This window comes from Gossypium hirsutum, chromosome A03, assembly GCF_007990345.1.
Source record: "Gossypium hirsutum isolate 1008001.06 chromosome A03, Gossypium_hirsutum_v2.1, whole genome shotgun sequence".
NCBI classification, from domain to species: domain Eukaryota; kingdom Viridiplantae; phylum Streptophyta; class Magnoliopsida; order Malvales; family Malvaceae; genus Gossypium; species Gossypium hirsutum.
The window spans coordinates 105,221,832-105,241,769 of NC_053426.1; the positions used below are offsets into that span (position 1 = coordinate 105,221,832).

The following is a 19,938-nucleotide window of genomic DNA, read 5'->3' on the forward strand; positions in this document are numbered from 1 at the left end:
GTATATGTTACTAGAGATGTTTATGGGCTAGTTTGAGTGGGTTTGAGGTAGCGTAAGTGATATTAATATATTTTACACTTGTTTAAATTCAGTTTATTATAAAATATGGGCTTAAAATTTCATGTAAACTCGTTTATATTTGTAAATGACTTGTCGAATCTCACTTTAGGTTTACTCATATTAGTTTTTAAATTTTTTAAAAAATGTTTATATTCTTAGAATTTTTAATGCTTTATAATATTATATATTACTATAGATTTAATTTTTTTGTGTTATAAATTATATAATAAAATATACATTGCAAACTTACAATTCAAGGTTTGAACTTGATCTATTTTAAATTAAACGGGTTTAATTTTTTTACCTAATAATTTTATTCAAACTTACCAAAATAAAAAAATACATATAAAACCATTACAAAAGACATATCACTAAGTGTAACACTAGACTAAAAAAATACATCAATTAAATTTTTTTAACTAAAGATTGTTAAGAATTGATTAGATTATTATTATTATTATTATTATGCTAATGTAATGATTCACATGAGCAAAACATGTTTTAAAAAGTTATATAAAAATTTAAAATTATGAAAATTATTAAATCATGTTAATGAGACCATAGGAACATTTTTAAAAAAAATTAATAAATCTCTTTGCAATTTAGGGTGAGAATTAGGTAGCAATTCTGAACTACATTTACCTACTCAGGATATGCCTAACAATTAATTATGGATCCAATGTAGAAACACCAAATAAATATTCTACAAAAAGCAATGTAGAAAAATATGAGCAAGTCTTTGTTTTTATGAAAATATTGACCACCACCACCATGGTTGGGATGAAATGAAGCTACTTTATTGATTTATAAAGTTAATAAATGAGGCAGACCTACAATAACCAAATGTCCATGCAATGTCGCTCTCACCATCAGTAGACTTTTTGGCAAACCCCAAGCAGTCCAAGACAGATACAGGCCTTGGTTGGGTCCATCCTTCATTAGAAACGTGTACTGTCAAAATTTTAAAAGGCATCCTATCATTTTCTTGTGACAACCACAGCCATGAAGGAGAATAACAAAGGGCCCAATTCCCTTATGAAGGGCGGCAACTGCGGTTTGACCACACTGCTATCTTCTATTTGCTTACAGCTAACCTATCCTTTCACTCAACCAGCAGAGCTGTACTTGAAGCCATGGCTGCCAAGCATTTTAAAACAAGGGGAAGAGGAATGATTCAAAATGAAAGCCACTCTTGACTCGCTTTGATCCTTTTGAATCATTTTCAAAATTTTCACACTATTTGTACAATTGTCCTACGCAAGGCTGCTCTAAGGTAGGCCTAACTACTTGGTACACTTGTCAAAGCGGGCACCTCTCTTGTTACTGCACCATTCCCGCTACCCCATGAAACCCACCAGCTTGGCGAAATTGAAAGTCTAAATTTAGTGTGATTCACTTGAAGATTTGAACTACTTAAAGCTACACTAAACTAGACTAGACTAGCTTGATCAGAGGCTTCCTCGTAGTAGCAATAATACGGTGAGAGGTTTCCATCCTGATTGGCCTTGGGTTTGTTCTCCCCACCAGCTTCTTGCAACAATTTGACCACCTTCCGCATTGACAGGCGGTTAATGGGAAGAGCATCAGTGCAAAGGATACCAATATCAAGTACCCTGCAAATTTCTTCCTTGTACGTAGAGTCCAGTCTCGGGTCAATTACCTGATCCACTCCCTTTTGGTTGTAGGTAGCACAGACCCATTTCACCATGTCTTCCTCCCCAAACTCCGGATCGGTGGGGGGTTTACCAGTAACCAACTCTAAGATGACAACTCCAAAGCTGTAGATATCACTCTTCTCATTTACTCTTAGGGTATATGCATACTCTGCATGCAAATGAAAACAAATTGAATAATAAGAGGTAATATAGATCTTACAGGACAGATAAGTTCATGTTAACAGGCCAATGTAGCCATTTATCCATGTCTAAACTTAACCAATCAACACAAGTATTGTATATTCTAAATGAAAAGGGGGAATTAATATAAATAAGCATCAACAAGGAACAAACCTGGTGCAATGTAACCACACGAGCCTGCAATCACAGACATTGATTCAGCACCTTTCCCGACTCCTTTAACAATCTTAGCAACTCCAAAATCCGCAACTCTGGCACTGAATTCGTGGTCTAACAATATATTGTTCGATTTCACATCCCGATGAACAATTGGAGGAACACAATCATGATGCAAATAGGATAATCCCTCAGCTGCATCTAAAGCAATCTTATACCTAGTGGGCCAATCTAACAAGCCCCCCTTGCTGCTATGCAACAAATCCCCCAAGCTCCCATTCGGCATATACTCATAAACTAAAAGTTTGTCATCTCCTGTAATGCAACAACACCACAGTCTCACTATATTCTTGTGTCTAATTTTTCCCAGCATTTCAACTTCAGTTTCAAACTCATCTCTCTCCATATCGGCCGCACTCAAAGAATCTTCTTTCTTAACTCCACTGAGTTTCTTCACAGCTACTGCATCACCATTGCTCAGCACAACTTTGTAAACTTTGCCAGAACCTCCACTTCCTATCACATTCTCTTCCTTGAGGCAATCTGTAATCTCGTATTCACTAAAACCGATCTTATGAAATGATCTCCACTTCGTTACAGTCGCTCTTTTCTTGTTCTTTTTGAAACTCCGGTACTTCATGAAGAACCAAACAACCCCTACAACAAAAACCAAGCCGGCCAGTACAAAAATGGATCTAAGAATCCACATATTGGTTTGGTTCTTAGATCGACTTATCTTCGGACAAAGACCTTCCAAGTCACCACATAATCCGGGATTACCCAAGAAGCTATTCTTGTAATTTTCCTTGGCATAAAAGGGAGGGAGCTCTCCTGAAAGCTGATTATTCGACAAATTAAACACGTTCAGCTTTAAATTCTGCAACTCAATTGGGACTTTCCCGGAAAATGAGTTACTTGAAAGATCAAGATAATTAAGTACAGGCAAGCTACCAATATCACCAGGAATACTGCCGGATAGCCTATTGTTAGCCAAATTTAACTCATTCAAACTCATACATTCCTTAATTCCTTCGGGGATTCTTCCATTAATCTCATTTTCACTGAGATCAAGCCTGACCAACTGCTTCAGTTTTACCAAAGATAGAGGAATGTGACCGGTGAACTCGTTTCCACTAGCAGACATCTCTACCAGTGTCTCCAAGGACCCGATTTCATCAGGTAACGACCCGGAAAAACGGTTGTTGGAAATTGACAGAATAGAGAGATTATGAGCACTTGAAATCGACTTTGAAATTTCCCCACTAAAGGAATTTTCAGCAAGCTCGAGCAAAATTACTCTGGGCAGCCCCCAGAACCCGTCTGGAACCCGACCCGAGAAACGGTTGTGCTTGAACCGAACCCGGCCCAAGCTCTGGCATTTTCCTAGACTTTCCGGAATTTCGCCCGAAAATGAATTGAAAATCAGAATAATATCCCCTAACTGCCCCTTTGCGCACAAATTCTCTGGAAGTTCGTCAGAAAACTGATTATAAGAGACATCCAAGCTTTGTAGTGGCGAGTTTACACCAAGTTGACTCGGCAATGGTCCACTGAGTTTGTTGTTGAACAGTTTCAGCTCTTGCAACTTTTTCGACACAGTTATGCTCTCTGGTAAAGTCCCTTCAAGCCGGTTATTATAAAGATTCAATGACTCAAGCTGTAACCCGCATAAACCGGTTGGAATTGTCCCAGTTAACTCGTTCATAGCCGCGTCGAATCGCTTCAACGTAGTTAAATTTCCCATATTTAACGGCAACTCGCCTGATAGAGAGTTGTTATATAACTCAATTTGCTCAATGCTTTTCAACTGGGAAATTGAACTAGGGATGGATCCAGAGAGCTGGTTAAGGGACAAATCAAGGTTTCGGAGGCTAACCAACCGACCGAAACTCGACGGAATTTGGCCGACGAGGTTACAGCCGGCAAGAAAAAGCTGCTCAAGGTTCGTTAAGTTACCTAGTTCGCTCGGTATATGAGACGGAGAAAAAGGGTTATAAGCGAGATCCAGTTCTTCGAGAGTGGAAATATTACCCAAAATAGCAGGAATGGCGGCGTCGAGGAGATTTCCCGCCAAGTTGAGACACCGGAGCCGTTGGAATTGTCCGAAAGTCGCGGGAATTTCGCCAGAGAAATTGTTACCGTAAAGGATTAGATTTTCAAGGGTGGTAATATTGGGGAGGCAGGGAGGGAGAGAGCCAACAAGGAGATTCTGGGAGAGATCGAGGGTGGTTAGATTTTGACAGGTGGAAAGATCAAGGGGTAGGGAAGAGTTGATGGAATTATTGGCGAGAGAGATGGAGCGAAGATAAGGGAGACGGCAGAGGAAAAGCGGGAAAGGCCCAACGAGCTGGAAATCAGAAAGGTCGACAGACTGAACACGGGCAGTGGGGGAGTGGCAAGAAATACCTTGCCAATTGCAAGGGGTGTCGTCTCGGCGGTTCCAGGAGGAGAGGGCGTTGGTTGGGTCGGAAAGGCTTTGCTTGACCTGCAACAGGTACAGACCTTCCTGGTTTAGAGCAAAGGCATAGGGCAGAGGATTCAAAAATAGGAGCAAGAATACCAGAAACATGGTTTGGGTTAGAGAGAGTGGAGTGTGGTTGTATTTGGATGTTGTTGCGTTGTTTAGAGTGAAGGAGGGAGGCATGGAAGACGGCAAAGCGTTTGGATATTTTAAGGGAGAAAAGGTGGGTGTAGGAGTGGGTCCTGGTTTGCTACTGGGGTCTTACATCAGATGAAGATGGTGAAGTGTGTTGAACCCAAGAGACGAAGCGCAATTTGGATCAATTTTCAAAAGTTGATTGAAACTTTAAGACAAACACAGGAAACTTCCCGGTCAAAAGAGTTCAGTAGTGATCACAGTGCTTTTGGCAAATAATTTAACTCCACTACATCTTCAGGTAATGTAACTGTTTACACTATCTAATCTAAATTTAGCTTCTAATATAGAATCGACATTTATTTAATGAAGGTTTAATATCAATTTTTAGTTCAATGTTTAGATTATTTAAACCCACCATTTGGAAAAGAATGGAGTTGATTAGATCCAAAAAAAGCATAATGAATTAAGATAATAACTCCATTGCTTTTAAATTCAATCCCAACAAGATAATTACACTTAACATTTACTCAACAATCACTCTGGTTTTAATTCAGTAATTCAACTTTTGAAAAATAACAAAATAGTCCTTTTAACCATTTTCATTACAGACATAACGGAAAAGTGGTATGGCATTTAACGGACTCCTTTTTGTCATTAATTGGCCAATTAAAAGGCTAGTTGTCATTTAAACAGCCTCATAACCCTAGTTGGACAGTAGAAAAGAAGAGAAAAAATGGAGATATACGACCGTTTTGTTTCTCCAAGGTGGAGCCACCACTCAGTTCGTTGCTATCCATTGAATTTCTGTCACCTTTTTTTCTTCTCTTCTTCTCCTCTCTTTTTCTTTTCTTTTTTTTAATTTTTAACTCTAATCGTTGTCATTCATACCAAATGCCTCATCTTTGCCTCTCAAATCTCACTTCAGATTTCCCAATAGGCCTTCAAAATCCTAAGATTAATACCTCAAAGCTTCGAACAAGGCTTTCAATGGATCTCCGCCGTCCACCATTGGATCACCACAATATTCTGGCCACAGCTTTTCTAAACCAACCATGACTCTTGACCGTTCGGATCATCAAAATGGTGGCCCAAGTTCTCCAACCCGTAAAACCCGAAATAGGTGTGGATTTCTTCTATTTTGATTATCTTCTTTTTTAGTTTTTTTTACGTCTCTATTTTGATGCAGACCAATTTGGGATTCTTGTTCTTTTTTTTGTTGGTTTGATTTTGGATGCTTACTATTTGGTTTTTTTTTTGCTGGTTTTTGTTGTTTTGTTGTCGATTTTGATTTGAAACTCCATAACATCGCCACAAGCAGGAGCTCCGACCAAACTAGTGTTGATGTTTAGATCATTCTTATTGAAGGAATTGACATTACGAGGATTGTTGTAGTGCTTGATAATGTTTTCATAGTAAAGATGTGGAAGAATCTGAATGGGCTGTGATGGGATCTCCCTTGGCGATAGCTCAAGCAACCATTTTGATGCCAGCCACAACATTTTCACCATCGATTTTCAATTTTCACTACCACAAAAGAGCTTTTCCAGGTTCCGTTTTTTTTTCCCAAATTCTTTTTTCCCATTTCGAGCCTTAATTTTGGGTAATTTTTTGGCAAACTCCACATCAATTTGTCACGTCAGCTAATTGGGTTTCCAACGTGGCAAGTTAATTGGCCACATCAATTGTCTCGCTAAGCTTATGACGGAAAATGTTAATGGGTGACTAATTTGTCACTTTTCGATAATATTAATAGCTAATTTGTTATTTTTTGAGAGTCAAATAACTGAATTGAACTCAAAATGACTATTTTGTCGAGTGCATCAAAGTTGAGTAACTGTTAATGAATTTACACATAATCGAATAAAAGGAAAAAAAAGAAGCATAATGAGACGAGGTGATGATGGGAGGGAGGGGCCAAGTATAATAATTACTAAAAGTATAGGCCAATGGAAATAAAAAGCATAATGACAATCAGTGTTAAAAGTCTACTCTGGAGTCAATGTGAAAGGGATATAATTTTGTTTTAACTTTATGATATAAAATCCTTCATTCATAGCCTGCTCCTGCTGTCCACATATTTTCTTTTATAGAATAAGAGGATTTTCTACGTTCACATTTATCTTTTTCATTTATTTTAATGCCTAGATATATTTAACTTTCACTATTAAATTAATATTTAAATAATTACTTATGATATAATTTAATTTTAATTATGTTATTTCAATATTATAATCTTTTATCTAGATAAATCTAGAAACAAGCTCTAATAATTATAATTAATATTGCATAAAATCAACTTAATTACAAAATTTTATATAAACTAATTGTTGAGACATTAACCTAAACAACACAAAACAAACAAAAATAATTTTAAATTTTGAGTTAATTTTATACATTTTAGAAAATATGTCATGAATTAATACATAAAGTGAACCCAACATGAAAATATGATTTTTTTTAAATAAAATCATAATATAAAACTATATATACAATTGGATAAGGTAAAAATTAATTCTTGAATTTGATACTTTTTTTCAACTTGATTTTTAGATTTTTTTTTCTGTTCACATTAATTCATGAATTTAATAATTTTTTTTCAATTTTGAATTATGTGATATGTAATACTTAGAGATTCTGCCGCATTATCACTTATATCAGAGCGTCACATTATCACATAGACTAAAGGTAGAAAAAGTTGTCAAGTTTTAGATTAATGTGATAAAAAAAAAAAGAGACCAAATTACTTTATCCCTATACAATACATGTGATAAATTATACATAATACGAATAAAAAATATATTAAAAATTATAATGTAATATGGAATTTATGAAAATTAAGGAAACAACAAGAATAGATGATTAGCAAACCTTTTCAATAATATAAACCAATCTCATTAAGTAAATAATTTAAGTAATACATACCAAGCTGTGAGTAACTGTATGGATTAACTCGTTAAAACTATCATTTAAAATTATCATAATGGTCGATTGAGTTTTAGTTCGTTTGGTATTGATATTGCACGAGAACATGAGTTCAAGTGCGCTGAAACGTGTTTATCTTTCTTCTTAATAGATAGTTCTAAATATTGTATCAATTTAAAAAATTTCAAATACTTTCACAATCAAATTAGATTTAAAAAAATATATATATATCATAATGAATCAAAAACATGTCTGATTTCAGCTTGTGCACAAGACTAAAACTTTAAATACATCATTTAAATTAAAAAAATAAAATGTCTTTTATTTATATTTTATCTATACCGAGATAATGTAAGAATATTCTTTATTTCAAAAAAATTCAATTGTTTGACTTAATTTTATCCCATCTTCAAGATATGTTATTCATAAATGAAATTATAGTAGTTTCATAAAATCAGCCATGCTTATAATTCAAAAATTTTACTCAAAAATGTTTCTAACTCCAAAAATAGAAAGTTATATTGAGTGTTATAGTACTAGGTGCAACCACCACCACGGGTAGCATTGCACGAGTCAGTGCTCAAAATCAAATCTTAGGTGATTGAAGTGGTCAAAAAGATTGGGCTTTGATTTTTCAGTGTAGAAATTGGTTTCCTTTATGCAGATGATAGAACAGTTGATTCCTAACCATGTTATTATCCATCACTTTCTCTACAAGCTCATTATATGGAATATATGAAAGTACAGCTAATGCAAGTGAAGTTAAATAATTTTTAAGCAGGTGAATTAGCCAGCCCAATTAGTTGAAGAACAAGGCTAAATGCTCATCACCAATCAATCAATCTATCTGTCTCCAATTTCAGAAGTTCTGTGTTTTTATTGGGTTGGTAAAATACTAGAGAATTTGATGCCCTCAAAATAGAGGCAGCACCCACCCCCACTCATTTTTCCACGCTCCACTTTTTGACTCTCAAACAACTTAAAGTTGATTGATTTTTTATTAGAAATTATTAAAAATAAATGCATACAATTTATTTATTTTAATAATGTTAACATTTGTTATCATCAAGGAAGAGATAAAGAGAAATCGATGGTGATAATTAGGAAATCGGTTCACTTGAATTAGACTGAGAGTTGAAGTAGAGGACCAAGGAGGAGAGGAGGTTGTACCATGTTTAAGGGAGTTGAGAGTTCGGGGAAAAGGATTCTTTCATCATCATGTCTTGGGTGATAATTTGCTCGTGAAGTTTGTCATGTGGCAAGTTCACTATATATCGGTTGTCATCAAGAAAGATTTACTCCAACATTTCTTTTGTTAAGGTTGTAATTGTCCTCAATAATCCCATAATGGTCACCCATTGAGGAATAAGAGCAAGCCTCTAAAAGCAGGTAGCCTAATAAAGGGCTCGCTTGTAACACCCCTTACCCGTATCCAACACCGGAATAGGGTACGAGGCATTACCAAAACACATACACTTGTAAACGTATTTAACCGAGTTATAAAATTTCATCAAAATTAAAACTTTCAAAATAATTAACATGTTTCTATAACTTTTCACAATATATCCTCAAAATATTATAATCATAATAATTAGGGCCTGCGAGACCCGATACATACTCATGCAATTTAATGCTTCATTTCCATTTCATTCAATTCGCAATTTCTCATGCTCATAATTTAAATCATATCACTAGCAATTTCCATTTAATTCACGTACAATTCAATGACATCAAATTCAAAACTAATACGTATTTACCATTTAACCCAATGTTTATTGATTATACCATTCAATAACACATTTATGAAATTCTCAATTTAGCAATGAAAATATCACCTTAGTTTGAATAACAACATCGTCCTGATATAAATACACTACCACTTATCCATTTACTTTAATTCTTTTGGGCCCATTTGTCACTTACCATCCTTAATCAAATTAGGGAACGGTCACGGAAAATTGAGTACTTCACTTTCACTTTGCCATAGTATAACTATGGTCTTACGTATGATCACTTATCACTTGTCCCTGATCAGATAAGTGTAGCCACCTATCACTTTGTTTCTTGATCAGATAAGTGTAGCCACTTATCACTTTGTTTCTTGATCAGATAAGTGTAGCCACTTATCACTTTGTCTCTTGATCAGATAAGTGTAGCTAAAGCTATCACTTATCACTTTGTCTCTTGATCAGATAAGTATAGCCGAAGCTATCACTTATCACTTTTCACTTGTCACTTGATCAGATAAGTGTAGCCGAAGCTATCACTTATCACTTTGTCACTTGATCAGATAAGTATAGCCGAAGCTATTACTTATCACTTTCCACTTGTCACTTGATCAGATAAGTGTAGCTAAAGCTACCACTTATCACTTTGTCATTTGATCAGAAGTACTCAAATCCGGCGTTCCGCTCAATTTGATCATTTATTCATATATCAGGCTTACCAACATGTGTTAATTCATAAACCATTCATGGTATTATTTCATGCCAAATCATATACTGAATATACCATACACACATACTATGAAACTTTATTTTCACACATGAGCTTAAACCATGACCAATAATGCACAAAAATAAGCATCATTCATATTTCATCGTTTATGAGTTATAATCAAACATATGACCATTTATACACGAATCATTCATATATTTCCCAATTTTCCTCCTCCTCCTCTCCATTCCACATCCTTAATGTGTATAACACACTTAAACAACATTAATCATAATTTCAATATTCACTAACATGTATATTCAAAGTTGTTTATCCGAGTCAGAGTCACTAAATTATTTTTATCCGGAGCTACAGAGCTCCAAATTAAGATCCGTTAATTTTCCCTGAAACTAGACTCACATATCTTCATACCATAAAATTTTCATAATTTTTGGTTCAGCCAAATAGTACAGTTTATTCTTTAAATTTTCCCCTGTTTCGCTGTCTGACAGTTCCGACCACTCTTCACTAAAAATTAATTATCTCATTGTACAGAATTCGGATGATGTTTTAGCTTGTTTCTTCTAAAAATAGACTCATTAAGGATTCTAACCATATAAACTATAACTCATAATCATTTTTGTACAATTTTTAATGATTTTCCAAAGTCAGAACAGGGGAACCCGAATTCATTCTGACCTTGTCTCACAAAATCTATTATATCTCATGATTTACAATTCCATTGCTCACATCATTTCTTTTATAAGAAACTAGACTCAATAAGCTTTAGTTTCATATTTTATTCATCCTCTAATTCAATCTCTACAATTTTTGGTGATTTTTCAAAGTTACACTACTGCTGCTGTCCAAAACTGCTTTAGTGCAAAATGTTGATTTCCATTTTGCCCCAAATTTCACAGTTTATACAATTCGGTCCTTTCTCAATTAACCCCTCAATTAATCTAATTTTCTCAATTAGTACTTTACTAGACATTATAAGTTGTTACACAACTATTGAAATTCAGAATTTCCACATATAACTCTATCTTCAAACTCTTTTACTATTAGGTCCCAAACATTCACTTTCTATTCAATTCTTTCAATAAAATCAGCATATGAACAATTTAAAGCTCTAATTTCATGCTAAATCATCATATACTTCCAGCACATATTCATATCAACTTTCAACTTCTTTCATAAAATCAAAAACTAATGGATTTAACAAGTGGGCCTAGTTGTAAAAGTCATAAAAATACAAAAATTTCAAGAAATAGTCAAGAATTGAACTTACTTGTAATAAAAATATGAAGAACCAGCTTGAAGAAGCCCTTCCATGGTGTTTTAGCTGATGAGAATTCAGAAAAATGAAGAGAAATCTAGATAATTCCACTTGGGTCCTAACTTTATTAAGCAAATTTTGCAATTTTCCAATTTTGCCCTTAATTCTCCTTACTTTCTTGCTGATTTCATGCCTCTGCCGTCCAGCCCAAATAGACCTTGGGTCTATTTGCCTTTTAAGCCCTCTTCCTTTTATCATTTAAGCTATTTAATCATTTCCCAAAATTTTGCATTTGTTACAATTTAGTCCTTTTTGTTCAATTAATTATCGGAACTTTAAAATTTCTTAACGAAACTTTAATACTAACTTTTTAACACTCCATAAATATTTATAAAAATATTTATGGCTCAGTTTAAAATCCCCGAGGTCTTGATACCTCATTTCGATTCTAATTATTTAATATTTATTTCTAGTGCACTATTCACTATTTCAAAAATTTTCCTAACTTCATATTTAACTTATACTTACTAAATTAATAATATTTTCTACCAATTTGTCGAATTTAGTGATCTCGAATCACCGTTCCGACACCTCTGAAAATTCAAGCCATTACATTTTTTTTTCGTCGGATTTGTGGTCCCGAAACCACTGTTCCGACTAAGCCTAAAATCGGGCTATTACATCGCTAATGATGAGTGACTAAGGATGAATAGTTTTTTTATGAAAGGTTGAAATAATATGAAATAAAAAATGCATTAATATGCTTATAAAAATAATGGAACCTCAGACTTAAGGATATAATCGCAATTATCTAACTATCTAATAAAATGAACTAATATGTTAAAAAAAAAACTTGAAGCAACATGAAATAAAAAATATAAATGTGTAGAAGAATTGGACTCGAGACTTAATAATGTAATTACAACTATCTAACCATCTAACGAAAAGGACTAATATGTTAAAAAATATTAATTAAAATATAAAAAGCTTCAAACAACATGAAAAAAAATATAAATACAAGTAGGAGATTAATCGAACTCAAAACTCAATGATGTAATTGCAACTATCTAACCATCAAACCAAAGAACTAATATGCTAAAAGAATAATTAAAAATTTAAAAAGCTTGAAGCAACATGAAATGAAAAATACAAATGTGAATAAGAGAGTAATTGAACCTGAGACTCAAGGATAAGAACACTAACATTTAACCACCTAGACAAAGTTAAGAACACATTCAATTGGAAGTTTTTCATACCATACCTAGGGGTGTTCAAACGGTTAACCGAACTGAATTAATATTAACCAAATTAACCGAACTTTTTAATCCTTTAATCGTTAACCAAATCGAAATTTTTCAAAAAAATTAATCGAACCGAATTATTTCTATTAATTCGATCGGTTAATCGAAATTTATATGTTTTTGGTTTTTGGTTAAAACAAGTATAAAATATATAAAAATAAATAAATAAATTGATAATGTTCATCTATCCGAATTAACCGAATAAAAGCTACATATAATTTGTATTATTAATTATTAAGTTAAGTTAATTCAATTAATTACCCGATTTCGAACCGAATTAACTGATAACCGAACTTCCAAAAAATTATTAACCAACTTCCCACTGAATTAGATTGATTAAGCTCCCGATTAACCAAAATAGATTGGTTCGATCGGTTAATTCGATTTTAATTGAAATTTGAACACCCTTAACCATATCCACTAAAAACACATCCAATTGAATGCGTTTTCCAAATATCGACTTAATCTAGTTAAATTCAAAAAAATCAATCTGATCCAATAATTATGGTTAAAAATAAATATTTTTTAATAATTCACCCATTTATAACAACATTAAATTATAATTCTTTTCCAAAATGATAAATTCAAAATCTCTTGTTTCTCTTTTATTTTGTTTTCCAAATATTTCAGAATATTATGGTAACAGATTTATGTGTTATAGTTTGAAATTTATTTATATTGTCAATAACATTTTAATTTGATTTGTTTATTTTTTAAATTTAACTTAAATAAATTTATTTAATTTTACCCGATTTGAATTTTATTTCACTTAGTTCAATTTATAATTTTTTAAAATTAAATTAAAATAATAAAATAAGACTCATCAACTTAACTAATTTAAAATATTTTTCGTCTCATTCAATTAAATCTTCAATTTTTTATTTTAATTTATAATAAATTTTTTCAACATTAAAAAATGAATAAAATCAAATCTGAATCAACATTAATGACATAAATTTTAACTTATTTTTCAAGTGAAATAAGAGGACATCATGTCTTTGAATATAATATGATATTGTAAGAAATATGTTATTTGTTTGGTTTTAGGAAATAGAAGAATAAAAAAACACTTTATTGAAAATTTTAAAAATAATTTTTAGAAAATGAAAATATGTGAAAATTATAAAATAATAAAAGAAACATTTTCATTATTTTCACTAAAAATGTTTTGTAAAAATAAAAATGATGAAAACAAAAATTTTTAACCTTAAATTAATTTACTTTTGGTTTAAACCTCATATAAATATAAAAATGTTTTTTTCTTTGTTTTTCAATAAATTTTTAAATATTAAATTCGTTACCTTCATTCAAAACCATATAAAGTGTAAAACTTTTTATTTTATTTATAATGTTTTTATTATAGAATAATAGGTATTAAACATGATTTCATGTTTTAATTATTAAAAACATTTTTTTATATTTTTATTTAAAAAATAAAAATAAAAGCTTTTTTCTAGAAATAAAAATTAGAAAATGGAAATAAAAAATGTTTAATTTTAATTTTTGTTATTCTCTACTCATAAGATTTCTAAATTTACATTATCCAGAAGACACATTTCATCATCAGAAAGTAAAAAAGACACTTTCCACTTATGTTTTTATGAAGAACCATAATTTCAAACTCGAATAGTTAGAAATGAATATGGACAAAAACATCAAAATTCAGACAATGATGATGAATAAGTTGCATTCCTTGACAGTACATGTTACATCAAGTAGAAGACAAACCCTTGTTTACAGTTGCAGCAGCTACCAGATCTGTGGGCAGTTTACAGTTTTCTCTTGAGTGTTGAAATAGAATTTTACACCTTTTTTAATTTTTAAACAATGCATATCCCCTAATATTACTTGCAACCAATCAACTGCCAATCAGGAATTTTTATTCATTTTTTAATAGGAAAAATAAATCAATAAAAAACATTGGTCAAAAGTCAAAACTTTCCTCAACTGTGGAAAAATGTGTGTGATAAATCCAACCAACCAAGTTAATTTGATTTCTTCTATTTCTTCATCATACAGTAGTGTAAACAGATTGGACAAGACAAGCTTTCGGCTTGTGCAAGAACTCAAATTTTCTTGGCCGAGAATAACTAATATTGCACGTGCCCTTCTCTTCGTTTCCTTTTTTGTCTCTTCTTTTGCCAATAAAAGGTGGCATCAATTGCATGTTAGTTGTTGAGTTAATTATCCATTTTAATGTTTGTAATACTTAAATATATTTATAATAATTTGATAATAAAACTTTAACATGATTAATAAAAATAAAATGTTCTAGTTCTACCAATATCAAAACAGTTATTTTTATTTATTTCAGGATACATTTTTGTCACTTATGTTTAAAATGTTATGTTTTAATCATTTACGTTATCGCATTGTAACATTTTAGTCACCGAGCCGTTAATTGCCATTAACGGTGTAACAATAAGCTAAGGTAGTATGTTAAATCATCATTTTAAATAAAAATTTTAGGTTAATTTATACAATTGGTCCCTATATTTTTTACATTTTGAGCAATTTAATTTTTTTCTTTTATGTTCTTTTGACTTCTTCTTTTTTCCCATTCTCTTCTGCTTCTCCCTCTGTTTTCCTCCCTTCTCTATTTCTTTTAACGTAATTTTTCTATATTTTTCATTTGTTAAGACTAGTCCCTATACTGTTTTTATTTTTTGAACAATTTAAATTTTTCGAGTAAGGCAAGCTTGTGAACTAGTTTTAATAAAACTACATTAAAAGAAATGAAAAAGGGAGAAAAACATAGGGAGAAGCAGAAAAGAATGGAAAAAAATGGAAGTTAAAATAACTTAAAAGAAAAAAAATTAAATTGCTCAAATAAAAAAGCATAGGGACCAATTGTAGAATTTAACCTAAAATTTTTGTTTGAAATAATGATTTAACGTGCCACATCAGCTTACCATTACACCATTGACGGAAATTACCAGCTCATGGACTAAAATGTTACAACATGATAACATAGGTAACTAAAACGTAACATTTCAAATATAAGTGACTAAAATATAATCTGAAGCAAACAAAAATGACTATTTTAGTAGTTTATCCATTGTATAAATCAGTTGGTTAAGATGATGAAGGATAAACTGTAGCACCTCAAACCTGGCCTAAACGTTATGGTCGAATCTAGCAATGTCACATGGAATGGGGTTTGAAATCAAGATTGACAAGTTAAAACCGTTCCAGTTAATTAGCTTTTATTTAATTCAGAAAAAACGTGAACTTATTGATTTGCCTTAAAACATGTCTTTTAAACAGAAGCTTTTGAAACCAATTATTTTACGAAATTGAAAATCTTAGTTTTTAGAAAAAAATCATGTTTTGTTGAGTTACAGTTTAAAAATCCATAAAAACAGTATAAAATCCCAATTTAAACCAAACAGTCCAAAGTCCCAACATTACAATAATAAATACCCAAAGGTAATATAAAATCAAAAGCTGTAATAAAGTAGTTCAGTAGTGGTGGTCACCGTCGAGCCCTCCACTGCACCGATCCGCCTAAGTATGAGGATTACCTATACAAATTAAATAGAAAAAAGGGTAAGTTTTCGCAAACTCTGTGTTTAATCCCCGCAGAAAACATAATACAGATACACATCAGAAAATAATCAATTACAGAATGGGCCTGAGCCTATTACAGATTCAGTTTGAGCCTTGGCCCATTCAGATACAGTCTCAGATATAATTTAGGGCTTTGGCCCATCTCAAATACAATATGCAATAGCAGAAACATCAGAATCTTACCCACCAGCCTCTACACACCATCTTCGTCCATCCCTACACACCATGTGGGGATTAAATCAACCCACCCATCCCTACACTCCATGCTGTACCAAAATGCGGCACATAATCAGAAATTTGCAGCAGAGCCGCCAGATAACAGTCTTAATAGCCTTTAAGACACTTTCTCCAGATAACAGTAACCCACCTCGAAGTAATGCAACATACAAAAGATGTCATGCTATTATGCAATTACAGTACATACATTCAGATATCATAATTCATGCTCGGTACAGAAATCAGACAGACAGATCACTCGTATAGGAGTTTAAGTAGGGCTTACTGCCCCTTCAGTAAGTCCACAGTCGGCTTGGGCGACCCGTGTAACCTTGGACAACTTTTCAAAAAAAAAGGGCTCACACGCCTGTGTGGCCCACACGGCCCAAATTGGCCTTGGCTGTGTGATTCATTTTTAATGTAACCCATGCTAGTTAAATATTCATATATGTTTTCACTATTTACTTATATGTTCATTCAAAGTTGTCTACTTGAGTCATTGTCACTAAATTATTTATATCTTAAGCTACAGAATTTTAAATTAAGATCGGCTTGATGTTTTTGAAACTAGACTCAAATACCTTTCTACTATAAAATTTTAAGAATTTATAGATCAAATAAGTATAGTAAAATCTTCAAATTATCATTATTCTGCTGTTTGACAACTTCAACCTTTCCTTACTAAAAATTATTTATCTCTTAGTATGGAATTTGGATGATGTTTCTGTTTATTTCTCTTAAAAATAGACTCATTAAGGATTTAAACTTATAAATTTAAGCCCCTAATTATTTTATTACATTTTTTTATGATTTTCCAAAGTCAGAACAGGGGAACCCGAAATCATTCTGGCATTGTCTCACAAAATTTATTATATCTCATAACTTACAATCTCATTGCTTACACTGTTTCTTTCATGAAAAACTAGACTCAATAAAATTTAATTTTATATTTTATTCAACCTCTAACTCAATTTTCACTATTTTTGATGATTTTTCAAAATTAGACTATTGCTGTTGTCCAAAACTATTTTAGTGCAAAATGTTGATTTCCAAGTTTATAACACTCTTATTTCCTTTCTCTACAGTTTTTCACATTATTTTCTCTTATTTCTTTTATTTCTCGACAGCAAACAATTTTAGCTTTTCGCTGAATCTCGTTTTCTGCGTTTCAGGTACACACACCTGGTATCTATTCGCTGTACAAAGTAACCCGAGCCTTCAAAAACCTATATTTGACCAATATATCCCTTAATTAATCACTTGATTCGTCAATGAAACTAAATATCCCCAACATAAAACTCAAGAAACTAAACCAACAACAATTCGAAAACTTATCGCGACGAATCCGATAACCAGTCATCTCCACACACTAGAATATCCGCTTAAAACCTTTGAACAACACCTAAACGAGAGTAAAACGAACCTTTTGTTAATTGCCTAATCGAAATACAATAACTAAGGGGGAAAATTTCACTTACCGAAACAGATGAAGTTGAAAGTTGCACCCAAAAAGATGACTCGCAAAAAATATAGAAACGAAAAGAGTAAAAGAAAAGAGAAGAGAATTTCGGCTATAGAGCAAGAGATGAACCGATCAAGAAAACGAAAAGAGAGGAGAAAGAGAAGAAACAAGATTCGGCCAAAGGGGAACAAAAACCAAAAGTGAACAAGAATGGAGAAGAAATATCAAGGAAACAAAAGTCTAACGTTAGAAAATTTGTTGGGAAAAAAGAAAATAGAAAACTAATAAGAAGAAAATCTTATTTTGATAACTTCTCCTCAATTATCTCCTAAAAACACTCCCTATTAACCTACTAAAACACAACTACTCAGCAGTCTAGTTTAATTTGAACTCCACCACGGCACACGCTTCAAACAAAAATTAATTCCTCTACTTATGTAAAGACTCGAACACAAGACCTCTTACACACTAACACTCTGTTTAACCACCAAACCAGCAAGCCCACCTTGATATGTTTTTACCAACAATCAAATAAAAGCCTACTGAATAAGAGTAAGGCCTAATTCATTCAAAATACCAAAATTTGCCCAAGCAAAAACTTGAACTTGGGACCTCCCAAACACTCCCAAAACACATAACCACTAAAGTTAACAAATATTCATGTTATATTTTCATAATAGCGAAATTAGAAATTTTGGGGCGTTACATAAACACTAAAACAGCCTTATCAATCGTGTTGGGCATTTTAAGGCAAGCATAAAAGAAGCCAGCAGAGCGATAATGGTGCTTTCTAATATCTCAGCTTTGACATCCACCCAATTCTATGTTGCTTGGGTGTGTAAAAAATCCAAAAACCTAAATTGAAGCAACTCAATTCATTTAATATAGCAGCTCGTTTTTTAGTGATGTCGAAAATAGTAATTTCGGGGCCACTAAATCCGATGAGTAAGTTCGTAAATATTAAATATAATATTTATGAGTAAAATATGGTTTTTAAAAGGGTTTTTGATATGATAATATACGTTATATAAACAATTTATTAAGTTTAAGTGATTTGATCCTAAGGTCAAGTGGTTTTAAAAAATGACGTTTCAGGACCTCATTTCTATAAATCGAGCCGTAAATATTTTTATAAATATTTACGAAGTGTCATTAAGGTGGTATTAAAGTTTCATTAAGAAATTTTAATATTTCGATAGTTAATTAAGAGAAAAGGACCAAATTGAAAAAAGGTGAAAAACTTGTTAATTAGTACATTTAGGTGATTAGATGGTTTATTAATAAATGAGGAAGGGATTATTTGATAATTAAGCCATAAATAATGAGTGGGTCGGCATAATGGTTGAAAATGAATTAAATAATATATATTCAATGGCAATTTTGTAATTAAAGTAAAATTAAAACACTTTAATTTCATTTTCTTCTTTTTCACTCCATCGAACGCCATAGCTATGGATGGGGTTTTGGTCCTGGCTTTGGTCCTGGCTTTGTTCCTTTACATCTAAGTATATTTGATCTTATTTCTTATAATTTTTATGTTTTTGAGATTGTTGCAACTAGGTCCAGCTAGCTCGTACCTTCGATTTTGAAACTGTTAAAGATTTTGAATGTTGTCATTGATGAATCTTGTGATTTTTTTTATGTTAAATGATGAATTTGAGATATTAATTTTTATTTAAAAATATTTTATTAAGTGAATTTTGATGAAATTTCTAATTAGGGACTAAATTGTTGAAATAGTAAAAATACAATGATTTAATGTGAAATTGTTGCATAAATGAGATTTTTCGAATACTATGAACATTCAGATAGCTTGGGTTTGTATTAAAAATGGTTAATTTGCATGTTTTGGGTTTAGGGACTAAATTGAATAAAAGTAAAACTTTAGGGATAATTTTGTAAAATTGTCAAAAATGACCAAATTGCATGAAATGAATTATTTTATAGTTTAAATTAATAAATTGAATGAAATTATTAATTTAGCTCAAGATCGAGTAGAAAATCGAGGAAAATAAAAAACTACCAAAATGCCCTTAAATATTGGTATTTCTGTAATTTAGCCAGGCAAGTTCGTATGAATT

At 32.0% G+C, this 19,938-nt stretch overlaps 1 protein-coding gene across 1 annotated transcript; it reads right to left on the reverse strand.

Annotated features, from left to right (window-relative positions):
- Positions 1 to 778: 778 nt before the first annotated feature.
- LOC107886798 (receptor-like protein kinase HSL1) lies at positions 779 to 4,867 on the reverse strand. The gene is made up of 2 exons (XM_041100619.1): positions 2,070 to 4,867; positions 779 to 1,884 (listed from the first exon to the last, which is right to left on the reverse strand). Exons 1-2 carry the CDS (start codon positions 4,714 to 4,716, stop codon positions 1,490 to 1,492), a joined length of 3,042 nt encoding a protein of 1,013 aa, XP_040956553.1. The 5' UTR covers positions 4,717 to 4,867; the 3' UTR covers positions 779 to 1,489.
- Between the last annotated feature and the right edge of the window lie 15,071 nt (positions 4,868 to 19,938).

Coding starts and splice junctions, on each gene's coding strand:
- LOC107886798 (XM_041100619.1), bottom strand. CDS start 4,716: ATGCCTCCCTCCTTCACTCTAAACAACGCAACAACATCCAAATACAAC. Junction 1,885..2,069: donor GTGTGGTTACATTGCACCAG/GTTTGTTCCTTG, acceptor ATTTGCATGCAG/AGTATGCATATACCCTAAGA.